Source organism: Vespa mandarinia, chromosome 14, assembly GCF_050613455.1.
Source record: "Vespa mandarinia isolate Hongniang chromosome 14, ASM5061345v1, whole genome shotgun sequence".
NCBI classification, from domain to species: domain Eukaryota; kingdom Metazoa; phylum Arthropoda; class Insecta; order Hymenoptera; family Vespidae; genus Vespa; species Vespa mandarinia.
In genome coordinates, this window is record NC_140823.1 from 5412061 (window position 1) to 5432594 (window position 20534).

Sequence of the window (20534 nt, forward strand, 5' to 3'; positions counted from 1 at the left end):
ATTACAATTCGTGTTTCTCCAATCGATATGCAATAATTGTCGATCATCATTGTTGTACATGCGCCATTGAAAACTTGGACATGGGCAGAAAAACGAAACGATAATTGTTCACGTGTATCGCACATAACTTAATTTTCTTTTAATATATTAGATATCGTTCATATAATATGACTTTCGTGCTACCATTAAGCGTGGCACGATAAATGGTCTTGTGTGTGTATGTGTGTATGTGTGTGTGCCATGTCGCACGCCTTTCGCATCGTATCGTATCAATAATTTACACAAAAATTATACAATACAACATCCCGTTTTCTACTCTTTCATTACGTTATATGCGCGCTTGATTACACTCACACAACGCATCTTCTTCTAAATAATATACTTCTCATTTCTTTTTCTTTATTCTCACCGTGTCGCGATCGGCGAGAGAGGGACTAAGGTTTTGGGATCGATAATAAAAAAGAAAGAACACTTTCGTAGATACAAGAGGAACACGTAGAAAAAGAAAAACGCGAACTAAGACTATAACGTATTCGTATGAGTAATAACGCTCACACACGTAGGCGTATCTCTCTAATTAATATTTTCATCGACTCTTGAAGTTTCGTCCCTTTTTAAAAAATCAATTTAACATCTGTCGTAAAGAAAGATGATAACCATTGGTCCTTACGATCGGTCGATCGTACACGATCACTCCAATATTTTTCGCAGAGTCTCTTTGAAGTGTGCTTGGAAAGTTGACAATTAATCGAGTTAATATTCCTTCTTTGATTTCACGTGGTCAATTATATCGAATTGTATCGAGTTATATCGATCTCGAAAGATTACAAGAATTATATATAGATACGATAGGATAAACTTATCAGATCCTTGAGCCCGATTATTCCAGATATTATTTTATTATTATTATTATCGTTATTATTATTATTATTATTATTATTATTATTATTATTATTATTACTATTATTATTATTACTATTATTATTATTAATCTTATTATTATTATTATTAGTATTATTAATATTATTAATATTAACATTATCATCGTCATCATCATCATCATCATCATCATCATTATTATTATTATTTATTAATTTTGATAAGCTTATGGAAAATGATATGTTCGATTTATACGTGACACACTCCGTTCGTTCTCTTTATTTTTTTCTTTTTTTGTTCTTTTTAACAGTACAATGATCAAAACATGATCATTGTCGGTTTCATGTCTATTCTCAAATGACTTTCAAAAATTTACGATGGATTCTCGCAAATTTATTTCACATATGTTCCTTCTTTCCTTTTTCTTTTTTATTTATTTATTTATTTTTTTTTTTTTCTTATATCATCTTTCACTTTGTCGAGTTTTCGTTTCTTCGTCACAAACCGTTTTAATAATTCTTTCGAACTAAAGGGAACTTTAAAGGTTCCATTTTTTAAATCACATCCAATGCGGATTATTACGGCGATACGATTAGCGACATGATGAGAATTTCTTAAAGCTTAATCGCAAAGGTAAGATTCTCAAAAAAGATTAACTATAGGTGTATATATCTAACATTATGTCTGATCATCGTCTGGACTCGGGTGGCCGTTGTTACTTATATTCGATCCGATATAAACGATATATCATCGTGATTTGACAGATTTATGCGAGGAAAAAGGAAAACCGTGCTCTATATTCAAGGATCGAGACGTCTAAGAAGTACAACCTAGCCGCCAAAATTTTTCGAGAAAAAAGAGAGGGAAGCGAGGAAAAGAGAAGAGAAAAGAGAGACACAGATTCTCTTTCGGCTTAATCGAAGGATTTTAACTAACGGACATGAACAAGTAGAGACGATAAATATCGTTCTCATCGTTGTTCAGCGATCGATCTCGATATATGTAAATGTGCACTTTGGTATACGAATATACAAACATATATATATATACATACATACATACATACATACATACATACATACATGCATACATACATGCATACAACATACATATTCGTATAATTTTGTATATATAATTGCATATACATACAGGCACGCACGCACGCACTCAGCGTCATTATGCACATCGCGTTTGCGTCCATTGGTTTTCCAAGAGATCCTTATAAATAGCGAGCGAGAGGAAAAACGAAGACGATCCACGAACGATCTTTTGCGATCGCATTTCGTTTTCCTTCTTCTTCTTTTCCTTTTTTTTCTCATATCATCTTCTCCATCCTCTCTCGAACGTAGAAATATTGTCATAATGTATATAGGTACAATACGGGTCAGGTACAAGAGTAGCATATCAGGATCGATTTGTCTTATTTCTTTTTCTTTTCTCTTTCGAAGAGAGGACGAAGATCGTTCTTTTATCACAAACCTTTTTTTTATCCCGCGAGGACGAGAATAATTACAATTTTATTTTTATCGATCCTTACATTACGTAATGTTTGTTAATCGTAACGAACGAACATATAAACGACCTATCATCATTTTTTTTGTTTTTCTTTTTACTCGCCAAAGAAATCACAAGAATAGGAAAGATTCTTTGACCTTAAAGCGTTGACGAAAAGCGTTGTGGCCACGAATGAAAATTTCTCGATAGATTTCTTGGTAGCAGCGAAACGGCAATATTCGTTCGTTCGTTCGTTCGTTCGTTCGTTCGTTCGTTCGTTCGTTCGTTCGTTCGTTCGTTCGTTCGTTCGTTCGTTCGTTCGTTCGTTCGTTCGTTCGTTCGTTCGTTCGTTCGTTCGTTCGTTCGTTCGTTCGTTAGTTCGTTCGTTCGTTCGTCACTCTTGTCGATGATCGAAACGCGAGCATTTCGATCCGTTTCTGAGGCATTAAACTTTAATCGCACATGCACTGATATTAACGACTATTGGTCCGCCTGTTCGTTGATCTCTTCGTTGTCGTCATCGGATAACGTCGACGTCCTGTCGTGATTCGTGCAATTTTCCGTCTGGCACTTGGACTCTGCGATTTCCAACCAGTGTCGCTTGTTGTTTCTGACACCTTCGACCAAGGGCTCCAATTTGTCCGATAGTAAAGCGAATGCCTAGAAAAAAAAATATATATATATATATTTATCTTTTTTCTAGATGTGTATCAAGTACGACGAATACCGAGAATTTATATAATCGCATATATTTCAATTAAACAGATTGTATCAAAGTATGAGTTCATACCTCGTATATGGGGAGGCAAATCGAATCGATGAAGCCAACTTGCATCATCGGCAACTGATCCTCTTTCTCCCTATTCATAATATCCTGTAGCAAAGATCAAAGCCAATGATACGCACTTTCTTTCGTAATATTCTATCGTAGAAATTGTTTCGTAGAAAGAAAAAAAGAAAAGAAAAGGATCCTTACGATTGGCGTAATATTTAACGTCCGCCTTTCGATGTCGCCCTGTTCAAAAAATTCACTGCTAACCAATTCGGCCACTCTCTTCTCGACCTCCCAAGGTTTCGTGATGGCCGCCAAATCGCATACGGTCATCAGCATACCACGCAAAAGTTCACGATGATCTCCGTATGCCCAATTATAGCCGCCACCTCGCGCCAAGCTGAAAAAGGCTCCTCTCTTTCGAAAATAGACGGCAAGATCGGTCGACAGAATAGCCTCCTCGAGAACCTTGACCACTCGAGAATATTCCTCCGGTGAAAGATTCGACAAAATCTGATTACCCTGACTGCTCAGTATCATTAGACATTGATCGAAGTGGTGATGTTCCATCGTGGAAGTCGAATAAAGTTGCGCCAGCGGGGAAGAAGCCCTTGGAAAACGACAAAGGAATGGAGAGAGAGAGAGAGAGAGAGAGAGAGAGAGAGAGAGAGAGAGAGAGAGAGAGAGAGAGAGAGAGAGAGAGAGAGAGCAAAGAATAGAAGAATAGAAGAAAAGAAAAAGAGAGGAACGAACAATTTTAGATAGTTTATCGCACGATTTAATTTATTTTTATTTTTAGATACGTACTTGATTTGAAAAGAATTGTTGGTACCACGATGATCGAGATCGTGACAGAGACAAGCGATGATCAAAGAGAGACATTCGATTTCACCGAAGACTTTCCACCACTGGGTAGCCTGTGTGCGAATAAAAATACAAAGTTCTACGATCGAAATGGATGCGAATGTAATACATAATTCGTAGTAATACGTAATACGTAATCGATCGACTCACAGTTAAAATGGCAAACATCATTTGTGCAACGTTGAAGGCGTGTCTCCAATTGTGATAAGTTACGTTCCGATAATTTTTCTTAACGCTAAGTAACCATCTACAAAGTACGTCGTAATCTATGTGAAAACGTTCGACAAAGTCAAGATCGAGAAACATTCTTAGGCAAGCCGTGAGAGTTTCGTCGTCCTCCATATGAATGTCGTCGAATTTGAAGTCGTGTAATTGATAGTGCGCCGAGGATGGCACTCTTAAGCCCTGAAAGAATCGTAAGAAGCCGAAATAATATGAGGAATCTCGGAATATGCGCGAAGATTAATCTAATATTCGTAATAAAAATTCATTTCATGGCATGTAATATATTATATGGGTATTTCATGCGGATATTATTAGAAAGCAATCGGCCGCGAGCTAATCGACCTAGGTCGAATCGACGAACACCACCACCACCTCTTTCCTTTCGATACCTATACCGATAACTACGCTAGATATACGCTCGTTGGTACTCTAGTTGTAGATTTGTGTAGATTTCCATAACCAGAAAACAACTAACCCTCAGTCTTTGAGCATCCTCTAAAGATGCCGACGCGTGGTAACTCAGTACTTCCAAAGTAACGCTTTGTTTAGCCATCGCTATCACAGCCTTCTCGTACCTGTCAAAAAATAATTATGTATGTAAGATTGAAGATTTATATCGAAAATATAGAAAAGCGCGGATAAGTTCGATCGATAATAAATAAAATCGATAAATTTTATTTCACATACTGACATGTGCGTATTGTGTATGCCCATGCCGCAGAATATGGCGAACGCCTCGACAAAGTTCTCGTCGTTTTTTGTAAAAGGAAGATCGTCGAATTTGTTGATTAGTTGTATGACACCGATTATCTGTCCGGATGAATTCTTTATGGGCATGCAGAGTATGGTGCGATGTCGGAACCCCGTACCATCGTCGACGGATGGATCGAATCTTGGATCTTCGTAGGCATTTGATATACTGACCGTCTGAAATAATACATCGATCTGTATGAGTATCGTTAATGTTCACGTTACACAACGTAATTCATTTATAATATATCTAATATATCTATAGGTAAGGCATATAGCATTTAATCGATTTATTGATAGCGCGTTATGTTTACTAAAGAATTCAAATTAGAAGGTGGAACGTCTGTTGAAATTTTTTTATTGTCTTTCGGCAGATACGATTAAGTCTATAATCATCTTCGTTAGCAAGGCGAAGAAAAGAAAAATCAATTGGTCAATGTTTTGGACCAAAATTACTCGATGAACTCGTCGTTCGATTATTAATGTTCGTTCCTTTTTCATAATTCGATGATGGAAAGAGAAAGTTTAATCTCACCTCGCCTGTCGTCGCCACGTATCCGGTGATGCCGACGTTTATAGGAAATCTACTCTCGAACGGACTACGAAACGACAAAACGGCAACGTTATTAGATGTATGAATCTCGACCGTGGTACATTTTTCTTTCTTTCTTTCTTTTACTTTTCTTTTCTTTTCTTTTCTTTTCTTTTCTTTTCTTTTCTTTTCTTTTCTTTTCTTATTCTTTTTTTCTTTTTTCTTTTTCTCCCTACTTTTTACCTCCTCTCTTTCTAATTTCTTTCTTTAACTTGTCGTAGAAACAGATATCTCGTAGTAATGGATAATAGGAAACAAATTTTTGCCTTTGCTTACCTCGTACGAGAATCGGAATCTTCGCCCGTGAGATCGTTCGCCTCGAAGTCGAACACGCGAGAGAAGCTTCCTTTCGATGCCTTATGCACCAATAATACCTGTTGAAAAGGCAAATCGTTCGTTCGTTCGTTCGTTCGTTCATTCCATTTTGATGATGAATTCTCGACAACGAAATGTGCCAAAGAATAATCGATTATTTTTATAAGAGAACGATTTTCAATATCGTACCTGAACGCGTTGGCATTGTATCAATGATTGAGTATGAGTTAAGATCCTCAGGACCATGTGTTCTATCGTACTCTGCTCCTCGAAGATCATTCTGGCTAAATCCAACAGCACCTGTCGAGCGACATAACGATTAAATTTATTAAATATACCTGCTGCGTGCGGGTAGATAACGCATACGCACATGTATATACATATATGTATATCGATAATAACGTATTTTCAACGGAGTTCAAATGGACGTCGGTAGACGTCAGAAAATGGAATAATTTGCCGTTGAAAAACGTTTTTTCCATCGTACGTACTTGATTTCTCTTCACTTCCAACTGACTCTTCTCGTAAAGTTGGGCATTCCTCAGGCCGATTCCGCAGAATTGCAAGTAACCGGCAAAGACCTTTTCATCCTGCGCCGTGAATTGCGCCTCTCCGCCGAGCTTGTTGATGACCTGGGCGACCCCGACGACGTCGCCGTTGCAATCCTTGATCGGCATACACAACAACGCTCTCGTTCTGTATCCCGTAAGCGCATCGATCTCACGATTAAACCTCGAATCCTTAATGTAACAAATAATTCCGTTCGATTATTGGCGTTCCGGTTCGTTTACACCGACCGACTTTACTTCATAACAACATTCAATTTCGGGCTAATTTAATTAATTTAAAGCTAAAGATAGGAAGAACCTTATAAGCGTCTGGTATGTTGACGGGTTCTCCGCTTTCGGCGACGTAACCAACGATCCCTGTTCCCCAGGGAATCTTGATTTCGTCCTTCTTCTCCATCTCGAGGAGAGTCGACCTCGAGCAAACGTCGAAGAGCTTAGAAACGAGGCACCTACTTTTCGAATAGGTTTGACCGCAACCCTGATTGCCAGACCTTCGGGACGTTCCATTGTCGGTTCCATAGTTAACGTTCGCCTCGTGATTTTGTAAGGAAGGTATATGTCCGCCACCCCTCTCGCCTTGGACAAGGAACAAAGAACCGCGATCGGCGTGTAGCAAAGTGCTCACGTTCTGAAGGATCTTATGGCACAAAGACCTGACATCCAACTCGTTACAAATATCCTTGACCTGTTGGGTACCAACCACGTCAGCATGAATTATATGTCAAAAAATGAACTAAAGAGTATAATAATGTCGTATCGTTAATATAAGCGGCAGTATATTAAAAGAAACGAACCAATTCGAATATAAGATCCTTCTCGTCCAGATGCCTTAGCTCATGCCTAGATCGTCTTTGGGATCGTGCAGAATTAGTCGAGCCAACTGGTTGCCCACCGGATTGATCCGTCTCCCCGGAGGAAACGCTTAGGAAGGTCGGCGTACCGTCGATCGTATTGACGATTGGTTTCAAAAGGCCACCTCGCTCGAATTCGTGTGCGGATATCTTTCTGACCGGCGTCGTGGCCCCGGAACCGCCGCTGGAGGCACCTCGACCCGAGGACGAGGAACCACCGGGGTGCGTTGGACTGGACAACTCGATGCAGCTGCTCGACGAGGACGTTGGCGTCGCATGCGAGACTAACCACATGTCTACCGTTTGCCGTGTCACCTTCCTGCCATAGATAGGATGATATGATTATAACATCATTGTATCAATTAAATTCAAAACGAATGAACTAGTTGAAACGTTAGCCGAGGACGCGCGGATAATCAGGATTGCGCGCAGGAAGAGTTAGGGACAATTTCCGATAACATATTTCGCTCTCGTCCCGCGACGTTACGACGCGGATGTGCGGATTGCGCGTCGGCCCGATTAATTTAGCCGTTTGCATAATTGACAGGAACACACCATGCGACAACGCATTCGACATGCAAGGGATGACGCGTCGCGCGACGTCGTAACTGTTATTTTTCAATGAGAGGAGACCGAAAACCCTCGCATCCCAGAGAGAGAGAGAGAGAGAGCGAGAGAGCGAGAGAGCGAGAGAGAGAGAGAGAGAGAGAGAGAGAGAGAGAGAGAGAGAGAGCATTTTCTATTTAACACAAAATTAGTCATCGTCCTCTCGTTGTCGTCCGAACGAAGGAACAATTTATTAACCGTTGGCTACCTCGCATAACGTGCGCTACTACCGTAACTCTCGAAAACTCGTTAGAGACTCGTAATTACTCTCTCCTCGAATTAATATTAAATACAGCATAGAATTTACGTCAGAGTTGGTTCGACGCAAATTGTTACCCCGCTCCCTAATATCTTTCATTTTTCTAATCAATTTAAACGAATTGATTCAAGTTCGTCGATTAAACGAACAATCGTTAGGTTTAAATTTATTCAATCGTAGGTCTCATTGTTGCGAAAGAATTCTTTTCTCCGAATATTTTACAATAACGAGGAGAAAGTGTAACGCGGAATATATGCCTTAATGCGTTATTACGTAGGCAAGCCAAACGTTAAACGAAAACCGTTAATTATGCCTGACGTCGACGTCATTCGTATACGACCCGTACGACTATCGTAAGTAAGTAAAAGTAAAGGTACCTTCCGACTTTTAACTTGGACTTATTGGTACTTAATCTGGTCGGAATTAATCAACGTACCCTAAGCGACGTCTACCTATCGCTTTGCTTCGATATTATTTTATAAAGCTTATCGTAGAAAGTTTAATCGTCTTATCCAAGCAACTCGTTCTCGCGTTATCGGCCAGCAACAATCAAAAACAAACGATAAAGATAAATATATAAATATTATAGAAAGGGATAAAAGTGAAAGGAAAGAGAATAAAAAGCACTTGGCCTGTGCACGAACCTGAGAAAATAATCATTGACGAAGTCGGGGTGCTCGTCGAGCCAGGCCTCCATCCGAGCGTATTCCGGATCGTAGACGGTCGTAGTCGAGGTGTAATAACTTCCCGTGGACTTTCCATCTTGCACCTGTTGCAAAATGCCCTGACCCGCCATAACGCCCTGCACCCCTTGCACCCCCTGCAGACAAGGAGCTGCCGTCTCCGCCGTCATCCTCGGCTCCTCGATGCTCCGCAAGTGCAGGCCTGAGGGAACAAAGAAATTGCTTTCGGTCAACGCGATCCATCCTTCCTCTTTCGCTTCCTCTTCTTCTTCTTCTTCTTCTTCTTCTTCTTCTTCTTCTACTTCTTCCTCTTCCTCTTCTTCTTCTTCTTCTTCTCCTTCTTCTTCTTCTTCTTCTTCTTCTCCTTATCCTTCCTCTTATTCTTCTTATTCCTCATTTTACCAGATTTCGAGAAATGGCGCTGTCAGTCGAAGAAACGAGTAACCGGATTTTAATTTTAATGAATTTGTTCAGGAGCATGGAGGAAGCGAAAGAGCAGTTACATCTAATTTATATAGTAATAATTATTCGACTTGTTTTCACGTTTAACTGAAAGCATCTTCATACAAGAGAACGCGTTGTTTAATTTCTTGAGAAATTAGGCCGATCCAATTATTCTTATCGGCTTAAGCGCTGAGATATTATGACAACAATCGGTAGAGTTGGGTTAAACAAGTATTTATTTAAACATAAGTATTTAAATTATGTCAAATCGACGAAACTTTCTCTTTTCGTAGGACCCTCACCATAATGACCGGCGATATTGTCCGCATATCTAGGCGATGACGATTCTGCCAAAAGAAACTCTAACGCGGCCCTAATAATTTGTGATATGGTACAAGCATTAAATACATTGTACAATCTCTCTCTCTTTATATATGTATATATATATATATATATATATATATATATATGTATGTATTATTATATTCCATCTTAAACGAATAGATGTAATAAATCTTGGTATTAGGTGGTTTAGCAAAAGCTGCCGCTCGCGTTGCCTAGGATGAATTTGCACTGTCGATATGTACATATATATATATATATATATACACACACACACACACACACGCACACACACACATATACGTACGCGTACCAAGTTACGGCACGTCTTTAAAACCTCAAGTCTTGTGTAAACGAGATAGGAAGTAAGGTGCGTGGAGTTTCGAGTGCCCTTTCTTGCGGCACTTGGACAGAGCCTCTTCTATGTACCGTTTGCCTACGTTATATGGGATCCTTTTTTCTTGATTTACACAACCTATCGCTCCCTACCACGAATTTTATATATAAATTACGCCTGGCAAGTAGTCCGGACTTGCCCGTTTCGTAATATTTAAATTTATTACTATTCGCCTTTCACAACACTCTCAATATCGACGGATAAATGGTCAATGATGAAATCGTTTAATAATTATTTCCATATTATTTTTAGCGATCTTTATATACCGTAACGTATAATAAAATTAAGGATACATACATACATATGGAAACGGAATGAAAAATGACACGATAGAAACGATATCATTCGAAAAGATTGAGAAGAAAAAAGGAAGATATGATGGTTGAATTTTGGTGGGTCAAACGAGGTTTAGGAAGGACAGATGGCATATCGTAAGATGTCCGTTCCTTTCTCGCTTTCGATAAGCTGCGTTGTGTCCCGAAGTACACGATTCGAATGCTCCCCTCGCAAGAACCAGAAGGAATGGAGTGTAAGAGAAAGAGGGGAAGAGGGAAACGGATATTCTTAAAGCGATCGATAAGGAAATATAATAGATATTATAGTTACACCATTGAATGAATCGATTGCTTTAACAAAGCGCGATACGTCTTGGAACATTATCTCATCTATCTCCTTCTCTTTAAAATTCTTATCATTATCGCTAATAATATTATTAAAACTGTTGAAAGCGAATTGCACGACAATACGCAAAGTTCCTTATTAGCTATATATTTATAAAACATATTTGTCTAAAAGTGATATTTTGTTAAAAATACCGACTTATACGAAAAGAAAGAGAGAGAGAGAGAGAGAGAGAGAGAGAGAGGGAGAGAGAGGGGTAGAGAAACGCGAGTTCTTGATAAAAGAGTATCGAGATAAAAATAAGATCTTCGGAAGTAATTCGATCGATTGGTTCGTTGAACCGTTTTATATAATGCATATTATGGAATATCTATGGACTCATCGGCCGTGGAAGATGTTCTCAAGTATTTTTATCTTGTCTTCTTCCTCGCACATTCACGATAATAAACTCTATAAATTCGACAGGATATTGTGGCATTGCGATCGATCCTCGAGTGCATTCGCCCAGCGAATCACTAGAAAAAGTGATTACCTATATTCACTTTGATGAGTTTATATTTTTATCTTTCAACTTTTATTTTACATTTCTTTCTTTCGGATCTTAAAAAAGTTAACGAGACTATTTCGCGTCAACTACAAAAATTTACACAGGACAGTAGCTACGATATAATTTTTTTTTTATATGACTCAGACAACCCAAAGAGCTTGGACACCCCTAGCATAAAGTATATCAGTTTTATTACGTGCAATGGGTAATGTGCATAGAAGAGGAAGGATGCTATAACGAGGTCGTTTATCGGAAAAAGCTGTGTAGCGAGTCGCCACGATGGCAGTTAATTTAGTCGATAATTTTACAACTGGATCAATTATCGATGCTCTTTGGGGATGCCGATGGGGTTTTACTTATTTTCCTGCCTATTCGATTCGTTATTCCCAAACTTTTATCGTGCTTGTATTGGCCCACGAAAGGAAAATAATTTTTGATATATGGATAGATTGGATATGTACCTACCGATTTTCGTACAAAAGTAGACAAAAGAGGGGAGAGAGAGAGAGAGAAAGAAAAGAGCGATAATCATAAATCGCAATAGTTCATCCGTGAAAAAAACGAGAACGCTTCGCCGACGATGAATTAGCATGGGTTCTTTTTATCGAGGAATAAGCCAGCCACGTAGGAAATTTACCGAGTAAACCGTATCGTGTTTTTCCATGGATTCTGACGGGCATGCTCTCTCACCTACATATTAAAAGCGTGCCGAGGAGGAAACGCAAGAAGAGGGAGAGAGAGAGAGAGAGAGAGAGAGAGAGAGAGAGAGAGAAAGGGCTTTGCTATGTAATATTTTCAAATGCAAAACTAGGAATGAAATTATTTTGGCAGAAGGCCAATATCTTAACGACCGGAAAAAGGACGAATTTCTGACTGGCCTTTACGCCACGAGATAAATGTATTATCGCCATTTCTAGAAACCAATGTGTGAAACTAAAGATTGATCAAACAATTTTAGACCAATTGTGCATTCATTCAAAAAGGAATTAAACTGCCTATCATGTATATACGAAATATAATTGCATTGTCTATAAAACGCTTAGGATAAGTAGAGAATTAGAAAATACAAGCACGTCGTCCGATTAGAGATCCGCCTCGTTATCGGGATATGGTAATATGCGAATAGTAGTTTTGGAAATGGTCCAAGGAACGCGCGCGCACGCACGTTCGACAGTACATAAGCGGATCGAACGAACGCTCGGTAACACAATAGAAGAGAGGAGAAACTTTCTTGTTTCGAGTATTACGTTGTGCCAATAATTCGAGCTAATTAATAATTCCATTTAATTATCTCGGTTGCTGTACGCGCGAAAAATGGACAAACGCGCTTTATCTATCAAATCGAACAAATATAACTTTTATGAACTTACGAGACGTGGACATAATTCGATTCGATCAGCGATCGAAATAACCAAGTTTTTGCATCGGGAAGGAAAATTAAAAAAACTACCTATCGCATAATTATCCATTATTCTCATAAGAGCATCGATAAAATGACGATAAAAAGATGTTAATTGTTCACCTTATCGAACTAAGATATCTTGGGACGATATGAGTATAGCAGAATATATGACAGAATGGAAGAGCGAGATTTTACGTGGACAACCAGCGGAACGGCACCCGCAGGCGGACGGTAATGCCGATGATAGGTGTAACAAAGGAGCAGTAAAACTGCAACGACAGCATAGGAGACTCGCGCGGCCTTCGCCTCGACTTGGAACGACCCGATGGCGCCAAGCTGACCTATCCTTTTCGCCGACGCACCTTATAGTCGACTCTCTTACATTTTACTTTTCCTCGAGATCGTAGAGTCTACCTACGTCCTCTCTAGACACGTACGATCTAATGGCACCGTCATGGGAGAATTGTATTCACTCGAAAGGAAGTCTTTTTCTGAAACTCGCTTCCTTGTCCGAAATGTACGCACAAATAAAATATTTCCCAACGAAGTAGCTCTGCGAAAAAATCTTTCCTCTCTCAAAGAAGAACGAGCAAGTAATTCATTCGAAGACGAAGAAGAAGCAATAATTGGATCGTGCAGCGAAAAGGACTATAGATACGACGAGGAAAAAGTTGGCCGCTTTGATCGATTATTATTTTCTACATTCTTCATAGTTTTTCGACCGTTAAGCGCGTACCCGTGAGCGCTTTTCGTACGTCAAAAGGAGAGAAGAGAGAGAGAGAGAGAGGCAGGGTAAATGATAAGAAAGTCTTACGAGACAACACATCATTCGCGATATTCCGCTTTCTCTCGTCTCTCACTCTTATATACTTGATATACTTGATGTTTCCGCACATTCTCGCGTATTGTCAAAAACCGAACGAACGTACGAACGTACAAATGAACGACGGACGAACGGACGGACGGACGGACGGACGGACGGACGGACGGACGAACGAGCGAACGAACGAACGAACAAACGATCGAAGGAACGAACGAACGAACGAACGAACGAACGAATAGCAAGGCACGAAGCGCTCGAGGCGGCCTTCGCTCGGCTTCCATCACGACCTGCTGGCGCCAAGCTAGCAGATCTATCTCTTACGAGTGAGACTCCCCGCGACTCTTCTCTCTCTCTCTCTCTCTCTCTCTCTCTCTCCCTCTCGCTCTAGAGCAAGACCGAGCACAACCAGACGGCTAACTCTAGTCGCGCGATGCCGATGCCGTCGCTTTGCTCCGTTGCATCGCCCTTGTTTGCGTTGTTTCTTATTATTTTGCTTTTGCTGCCTTGATGAGTCTTTCCCGCAGAGTTTGCCACCTCCTCCTATATACGATAACGACTGGCGTACTTTCGATGATAACGATGACAAGCGAACGTGGTTTCTTCCACGAAAGTTGTTGCTTTTTGCTCGCTATTGGTGCCTGCTTCCTGTTGAAATTGTATCGATTAAGTATCTCAAGTATCGTTACGATAAACGTACTTATATACCTAGTCGAAGGATGGAATCGATACTCGATACTTGGGAATACTTAATACTTGTTACTTATCGATCGACGTGCATATATACGGTTAATTAGAACGCAGACGCATAGATCCTAACGAGTCAAGTTGGTCCATTGTCCTGTTCATTTAACAGCACGCGCATTAACGAGTACCCCCCGTTGTTATCGCTTTACCCTCTCGAGAAACCGAACGATGATTTATATCCAAGTACGTCGTTGAAAGCACTCCGTTTTGCCATAGCGACGACGTACGTCGTTCTAGCCATTTCGATGATTAATAAACGCTTATCACGATATGTACCTACCTACATATTCACTTACATATCCTATCTATCTATGTACGCGTATACGTATACCTAGTTTTAACCATACTGGGGGAAATTTCGAGAAACGCGAGAGGAATGTGCTACGTTCAACGATAAAATGATATTTTTCTACAAATGCATTATCTATTTCCTCTCCTCGTTCTTTCGCGCAACATTATCTACAAAGAGGAATGAAATAATTGTTTGATCGTTCAACGATCGAACGATCGTTATTCTACACGTATATCGGATATAGTTACGTGAATTAATGTTACGTTAATATCGTTAGGTTAACGTTACGAAAGAAAAAAGATCCTTTCGAGTACGATAGATCTGAGAATGTGGCAACGATCTTGATGGCAAACTCGCTATCGATCTAAGCGTACAAACGATTGTCTTCTACCGCGACAAACGCACTTTGCTATCCTTTCCTTTCCTCTGCATCGTGCAAATCTTCGTGATTTATGCTGTTATTTCTATATAAACATCTTCCTCATTGCTCTCTCTCTCTCTCTCTCTCTCTCTTTATTCCTTTTTTTATTACGTCTTATCGATATTATTATCTTATAGTGTATATAATCAAAAGATAAGGAAAAGTTCTATCGACCTCTATCGAGGATCATTCTACGTCACTTATCATTGATGAACACACCTTTATAATAACAATAGCCAATTGGTTGTAACTTTGTCTGCACATTTGTTCATTCCTTCGAAGGAACACGTCCAAATAGAAAATGTCATGTCGATTTTGACATGTGCGAAGATCAGTTTCTTCCTCATACTTCAAAAAATCGTCATCGACTCTCAATCGCATCTGTTGATTCATCATCGCGAATGATCGTGCTGCGATGTGTGATCGAGACAGAGATGGAGAGATAGATAAGTAGAAAAAGATAGAGAGACAGGAAGAAAAAAATGTCATCCTTTCCGATAGGAAATTCGATAAGGCTCGAAACAACGTATAAATCTTTTCACGAAGCAAGCCGTCAGATTTTTTACTCGAGTACGGCCGCCTTACGAGATCGCGTCGCGTCTATCGATTATCTCCATGGACAGTACGTCAAAGTTTTTCTGCGTAAAAAAATGAGAGAAAAAGAGAGCACGCGCGCGCGCGCGCGCGTGTGTGTGTGTGTGTGTGTGCCACAGATCGATGTTTGCAATTTAACGCACTTTCTTCCGACATTTTTCACACGACCGAACGATATAATGCAAATTCTTTATCTCACCAAGCGAAAAACATTCTGCATATTTTCCGACACGTTGGCGCGCGTGAAAGCCGCTTTTCGTACGATAATTTCAAACGCCACATAGATTGTATTCGCAATTTGAGGCAAGGTCGAAGGACTCAAAGGTGGAAGGACGAAAGGAGGTGGGTCGAAGAAGGATTTATCGTCTTTCGGGCGTCGATCTTTCTTCTGTCAGTCGCAGGGTCCTAACTCATCCTTCCTCTCTCTCTCTCTCTCTCTCCCTCTCTCTCTTCCTTTGAATGTATACGAAGAGGAGGCCACCGAAACTTGCTTTTGAACCGGTCGCCCTTCTTCCTTTTTATCCCGCTATACTCTTCCTCCCCCCCCCTCTCTCTCCCTCTCTATCTCTTTTTTCTCTTACTCGTTTCTCTCTCTTCCTTCTTTATTCATCTTCGTTCTGTAGTTCGCCTTAACGATCTTCTTCCGAGGCAAAGCTCGCACCCTTCGTCGTCGTGTCAAGTTCAAAGCTACTGTATTCCGTACTCTCTCTCTCTCTCTCTCTCTCTCTCTCCTTCTCTCTCTGCCTCTCTCTCGCTCATTCGCTCATTCGCTCGTTCGTTCGTTCGTTCGTTCGTTCGTTCGTTCGTTCGTTCGTTCGTTCGTTCGTTCGTTCGTTCGTTCGTTCGTTCGTTCGTTCGTTCGTTCGTTCGTTCGTTCGTTCGTTCGTTCGTTCGTTCGTTCGTTCGTTCGTTCGTCCGTTCGTTCTTCCCATCCAACGATCGGTCTTTCTGTCCTCTCCCGGCTACCATAGCAGTTTGTTCCAAGAGACTTTGAGTCGATATTGAATGTTCGTCGTGATACGACTATCACGATACGCACTAACGTTTATATAAAACAGGACAAAAATTATGAATAAAATAACTACTTTCAATTACAAGTTGTCTATTTTTTAACAATTTCTTTTAGTATAGTTTTGGAGCAACAAACTTGCGTTTTCAAAACCCAAGATTTTCTATTTTCCTTTAAACGAGTTCATTCTTTCAGCCACTCTCGTACATCATTATTAGCTAGCTTGAGTATACTTGTACATTTCGTGACCATAATCGTTGAAATGAAGAAGCGTGTACGTCCGATATGCGTCTTTTTAACTCCGTTAAAAGATACCGGTGTAAAATCGCAAATTGACGGAACGAAGATAGACAGACAGATAAATAGAGAGAGAGAGAGAGAGAGAGAGAGAGAGAGAGAGAGAGAAAGAATAATCCGCACGACACGAGTCTAATTAAGAAAGATAAGATACCTATCGATGATCGGCGTTTTAATGACCGACCGAGCTTGACCTCTCGTATTGCGATCCTCTCGTGTCATTGCGAAATCTATTGTCAATAATATAGCACAGCAAACTGGATAGAATCGATATGGCGAAATTTGGTGTATCTTCTACTGGCAATATTTGGAAAAGAAAAAGAAAATTCAAGGAAAATCAATGAAAAGAAAGAAAAAAAGAAGAATTTGCAGAAAGCCTTTCGAAAAACTTTCTTTCCTATACGACACGATTATCGCAAAAACATGTTCGTACAAGATTTAAAATGATTTTTGTTTTTCTTTTCTTTCTTTTTCTTTTTTGTAAAACAATGGTACAAAGTCGTCGGCAATGAAGGCAATGAAGCGAACAGGCAGAGTAAACAACTTCTTAGCGTTTACTTTGTCGCAGAACGGAGTTAGAGAATGCAATGGAAGAAGAAGAGAGAAAGAAAGTGTCTCTTTCCAACGTGAGCGACGCGCATACACCCATTGTTCCGTGCTTGTATCTATATGGATAAGTTTCAGTGAGCGACAAGTCGGAGGCCAAGCACGTTCCACGCACACTAACGCGTCTACGTATCGAGTCGTCATATGATCGTTAATCGTCGTCGTCATCTACCTCGTCGTTTTCATTGAGTAGTTTGACCGATAAGAACAAACTTTTGACAATTCGATCAAAACTATTTTTGTGAATTAATGACAAATGTTAATTTTATAATCATCTGTCATATTAGATCTAATGAGAAACATATTCTAGTTCTAACGCGTTACATGGAAAAGTCGGGAGAATATTTGAGAGTTTCGTTATTAGGTGTGTGTGCGTGTATGTGTGCGTGTGTATATATATATATATATATATATATATATATATATACATATATACATATATATGTATATATGTATATATATACATATATATGTATATACATATATACATATATATGTATTTATATATATATAGAAGAGTCAAAGGAGAACACGCTCGCGACGCTTTTTATCTCGTTGCGTAACCGATCAAACGTATACAAATATCGTACGGTTGTATATCTCTCGTGAAATTGCGTTTCGGAGAAAAAAGTCGAGCTAAAAGACTTTCTCCCTTTTCTTTCAATATCTCATTAATCAGTGGAAATGAAATGTAAGAGAAACAGGTATGATAATAATTGCGAGTATAGGTATACTTGTCGATAGAAAAACGCGAGGAACTAGAAAATCTTATCGATGACTAAGTCTTGCGTCTTGAAAATCACGATTAAGGGAGACGTACGTCCGTACACGTTGGAAGAGAACTGGTAAGTATCGTCACGTCCACAGCTGCATTTGGAGTCTTATTATTGCACCGTTTTCTTACGCTACCGAAATCACACCAACGAAATATTTCCACGTTCTACGAATAAGTATTTCATGAAATGATCAAGGATGAGAGAAAAATGTTGAAAGAAAAAAAAGAAAATGTTTCAAATCGTTTTTCTCTGTAAAAGACAAATGTGCGCATAATTTGAAAATAAGAGAAAAAAATATAATGAGTTAAAATCAAATTCAATATATTTGATTTTAAATTAGCTAACTTTCAAAATAAATCAATGCGTCTGCCATGATTACTAACTTGAAAGATTTTTCGACGTTGAAAAGAAAAAAAATTGCTCTTATACAAGGTATTAACATTATCAAAATGTAAAAACAAATACTTTCTTTCTACTTTACGGTAAAGAGAATTTTTTCGACGCGGTGCGAGCTTTCGAATTAAAGTACTGATTAATATAGGATAACTTAAAAATGACAGTATTGTTCTAATATCCGTACATACTATAGAATAAATATAAATGCTTCCGTCTGAGGAGGAAAGCGCATAGAATTAGAGGAAAGGATGGTGGTGGTAGACGCGGAGGTCTAACATCGAGGTCCACTTTCGGTATGCAAGAAGAGAACGCGTCGCACGACACGCGGCTATATTAATCCCAAAGCGCGCGCGCGCGCGCGCAGAGAGAGAAGAGAGCAAAAGAGACTTTCGCGCGTGGCCGCTTGCAAGCGCGCTAACGGCTGTCCTCGTCCAGACTCTTCAGACGATTCTTCTCTTCTCTTCTTTATCAGCCAATTCTGGTCTTTTCGACGAGCAAATCCCGCAAATCTTTCTTTACAAGATCGAACCGTGAAAAGAGATTCCACGACTATCGAATTTACGAATCAATCGTTACGACGGAACTTTCATAGGATTCTTTTCCTTTTCTTTCATTCTCTCTTTCGAAAAGAATTCTCTTCACTCTCAATGTCTCATATTCGCGACAAACTCGCGATTACTTACAGAGTCTGATTCTATTGATCGTAGCAAAACTCGCGGAGAGATTAAACCAAAGAAGAAATTTCATGAGAGTTTCCAATTAAATGTTATATTCGAGAAAGGTACTTTTATTTCAAATCCTCTCGTTGTAATACCACCATATCTTTTCTCTCCTCTCGTAAATATTCTTTCGTTCATTCGATAACTCTCGTTTTATTTATCAAAACAGCCCGATAACGTTCGCGAAGGAATCGGCAAATTAAATGATCGTCGAAGAACTTCGTTGATTGCGGAATTATTTTCTATAGCGCGTTACGTTCTTTCGAAGATTCGCAGAAAAGACACGAGTCATCATGAACAAACGGAAAATCAATTAATCGGAAAACAGAAAAACGCAAGTTCTGGAAATACAAGAATTCATCGTTTTTCCTTTTTTCTCCCTCTTTCAATACGCTCGATAGTAGTAGATAGAGTATCGTACTCGAATAGCAATATATCCTTTTAAACTGACCAATCTACTTTTTCCGAGATCGTTTCTGACATAATGATAAAGAGCGAGAGAGAAAGAGCTTACGCTAATCGAGAGAAACTTGCCCCCTCCCTTGGAAGAAGATTCTAAAACTACGCTCGCGGACATACGCGATAGTGACTTATCGTCGTAGACGAATAACGAAGCGTATTTGCATTGTCCAAGGTAACTGTCGGCGCTATTTCATTACGCAACTATACCGGATTACCGGATAAGTCGCGTGCCTTCGCAACATTTCTTCCTTACCTTTTACAGATTTCCCACGAATTTATATTTTCTCCAATGTATATATCACACTATCGCAAGAGCTTGTCTTTCTCCTTTTAACTGACAAAACGAGCAAACATTCGAGCATAAGATTACCATTACGAAATTATGAATTATAACTTAATTTATCGAATTATTTCAATTCTATCCTTGAATTATGCTCGTACGACTTAAATACGGCGCCCATCTTGTAATTTTATTTCGAAAAATCTCGCGACATTGAGTACGAATGCATTCTGTGATTACTTATCAATGTATCAAGTAACTTTAACATTCAACTTGAGGATTCAAGTCTTTCTCGTATCAGCGGAAGAAATTGAAAATTCGCCTGTGTATCGACGGATACACACACACACACACACACACACCGTCATTTATTCGCTTTTCGCATTTCGCCTTTTCTCGTGTTTCCGCGATCCAGCCAATTCGAACGGTTCATCGTTTTATTTACACCGAGCAAATATTTTCTTCTTCATAGCGAAACGGTCGAGTCGTTTTGTGGAACGTGG

At 39.5% G+C, this 20534-nt stretch overlaps 1 protein-coding gene across 7 annotated transcripts in view; it reads right to left on the bottom strand.

Moving 5' to 3' along the window:
• Positions 1 to 1259: 1259 nt before the first annotated feature.
• LOC118440055 (dual 3',5'-cyclic-AMP and -GMP phosphodiesterase 11) overlaps positions 1260 to 20534 on the bottom strand; it is a 44420-nt gene continuing 25145 nt past the window's right edge. For 3 of the 7 annotated variants that reach the window (XM_085661239.1, XM_035862554.2, XM_085661240.1), the window contains 13 exons: positions 7255 to 7630; positions 6759 to 7145; positions 6383 to 6631; positions 6081 to 6191; positions 5853 to 5950; positions 5520 to 5583; positions 4926 to 5161; positions 4710 to 4809; positions 4160 to 4414; positions 3953 to 4062; positions 3350 to 3755; positions 3164 to 3247; positions 1260 to 3033 (listed from right to left, as the gene is read on the bottom strand). In XM_085661239.1, the coding sequence (XP_085517365.1) occupies positions 2854 to 3033; positions 3164 to 3247; positions 3350 to 3755; positions 3953 to 4062; positions 4160 to 4414; positions 4710 to 4809; positions 4926 to 5161; positions 5520 to 5583; positions 5853 to 5950; positions 6081 to 6191; positions 6383 to 6631; positions 6759 to 7145; positions 7255 to 7605 (2631 nt within the window). In that variant the 5' untranslated portion in view covers positions 7606 to 7630 and the 3' untranslated portion in view covers positions 1260 to 2853. Of the gene's footprint in view, positions 3034 to 3163; positions 3248 to 3349; positions 3756 to 3952; positions 4063 to 4159; positions 4415 to 4709; positions 4810 to 4925; positions 5162 to 5519; positions 5584 to 5852; positions 5951 to 6080; positions 6192 to 6382; positions 6632 to 6758; positions 7146 to 7254; positions 7631 to 8820; positions 9281 to 20534 lie in introns of all 7 variants that reach the window. The other 4 variants (XM_035862550.2, XM_035862553.2, XM_035862544.2 and 1 more) reach the window with 3 other exon arrangements.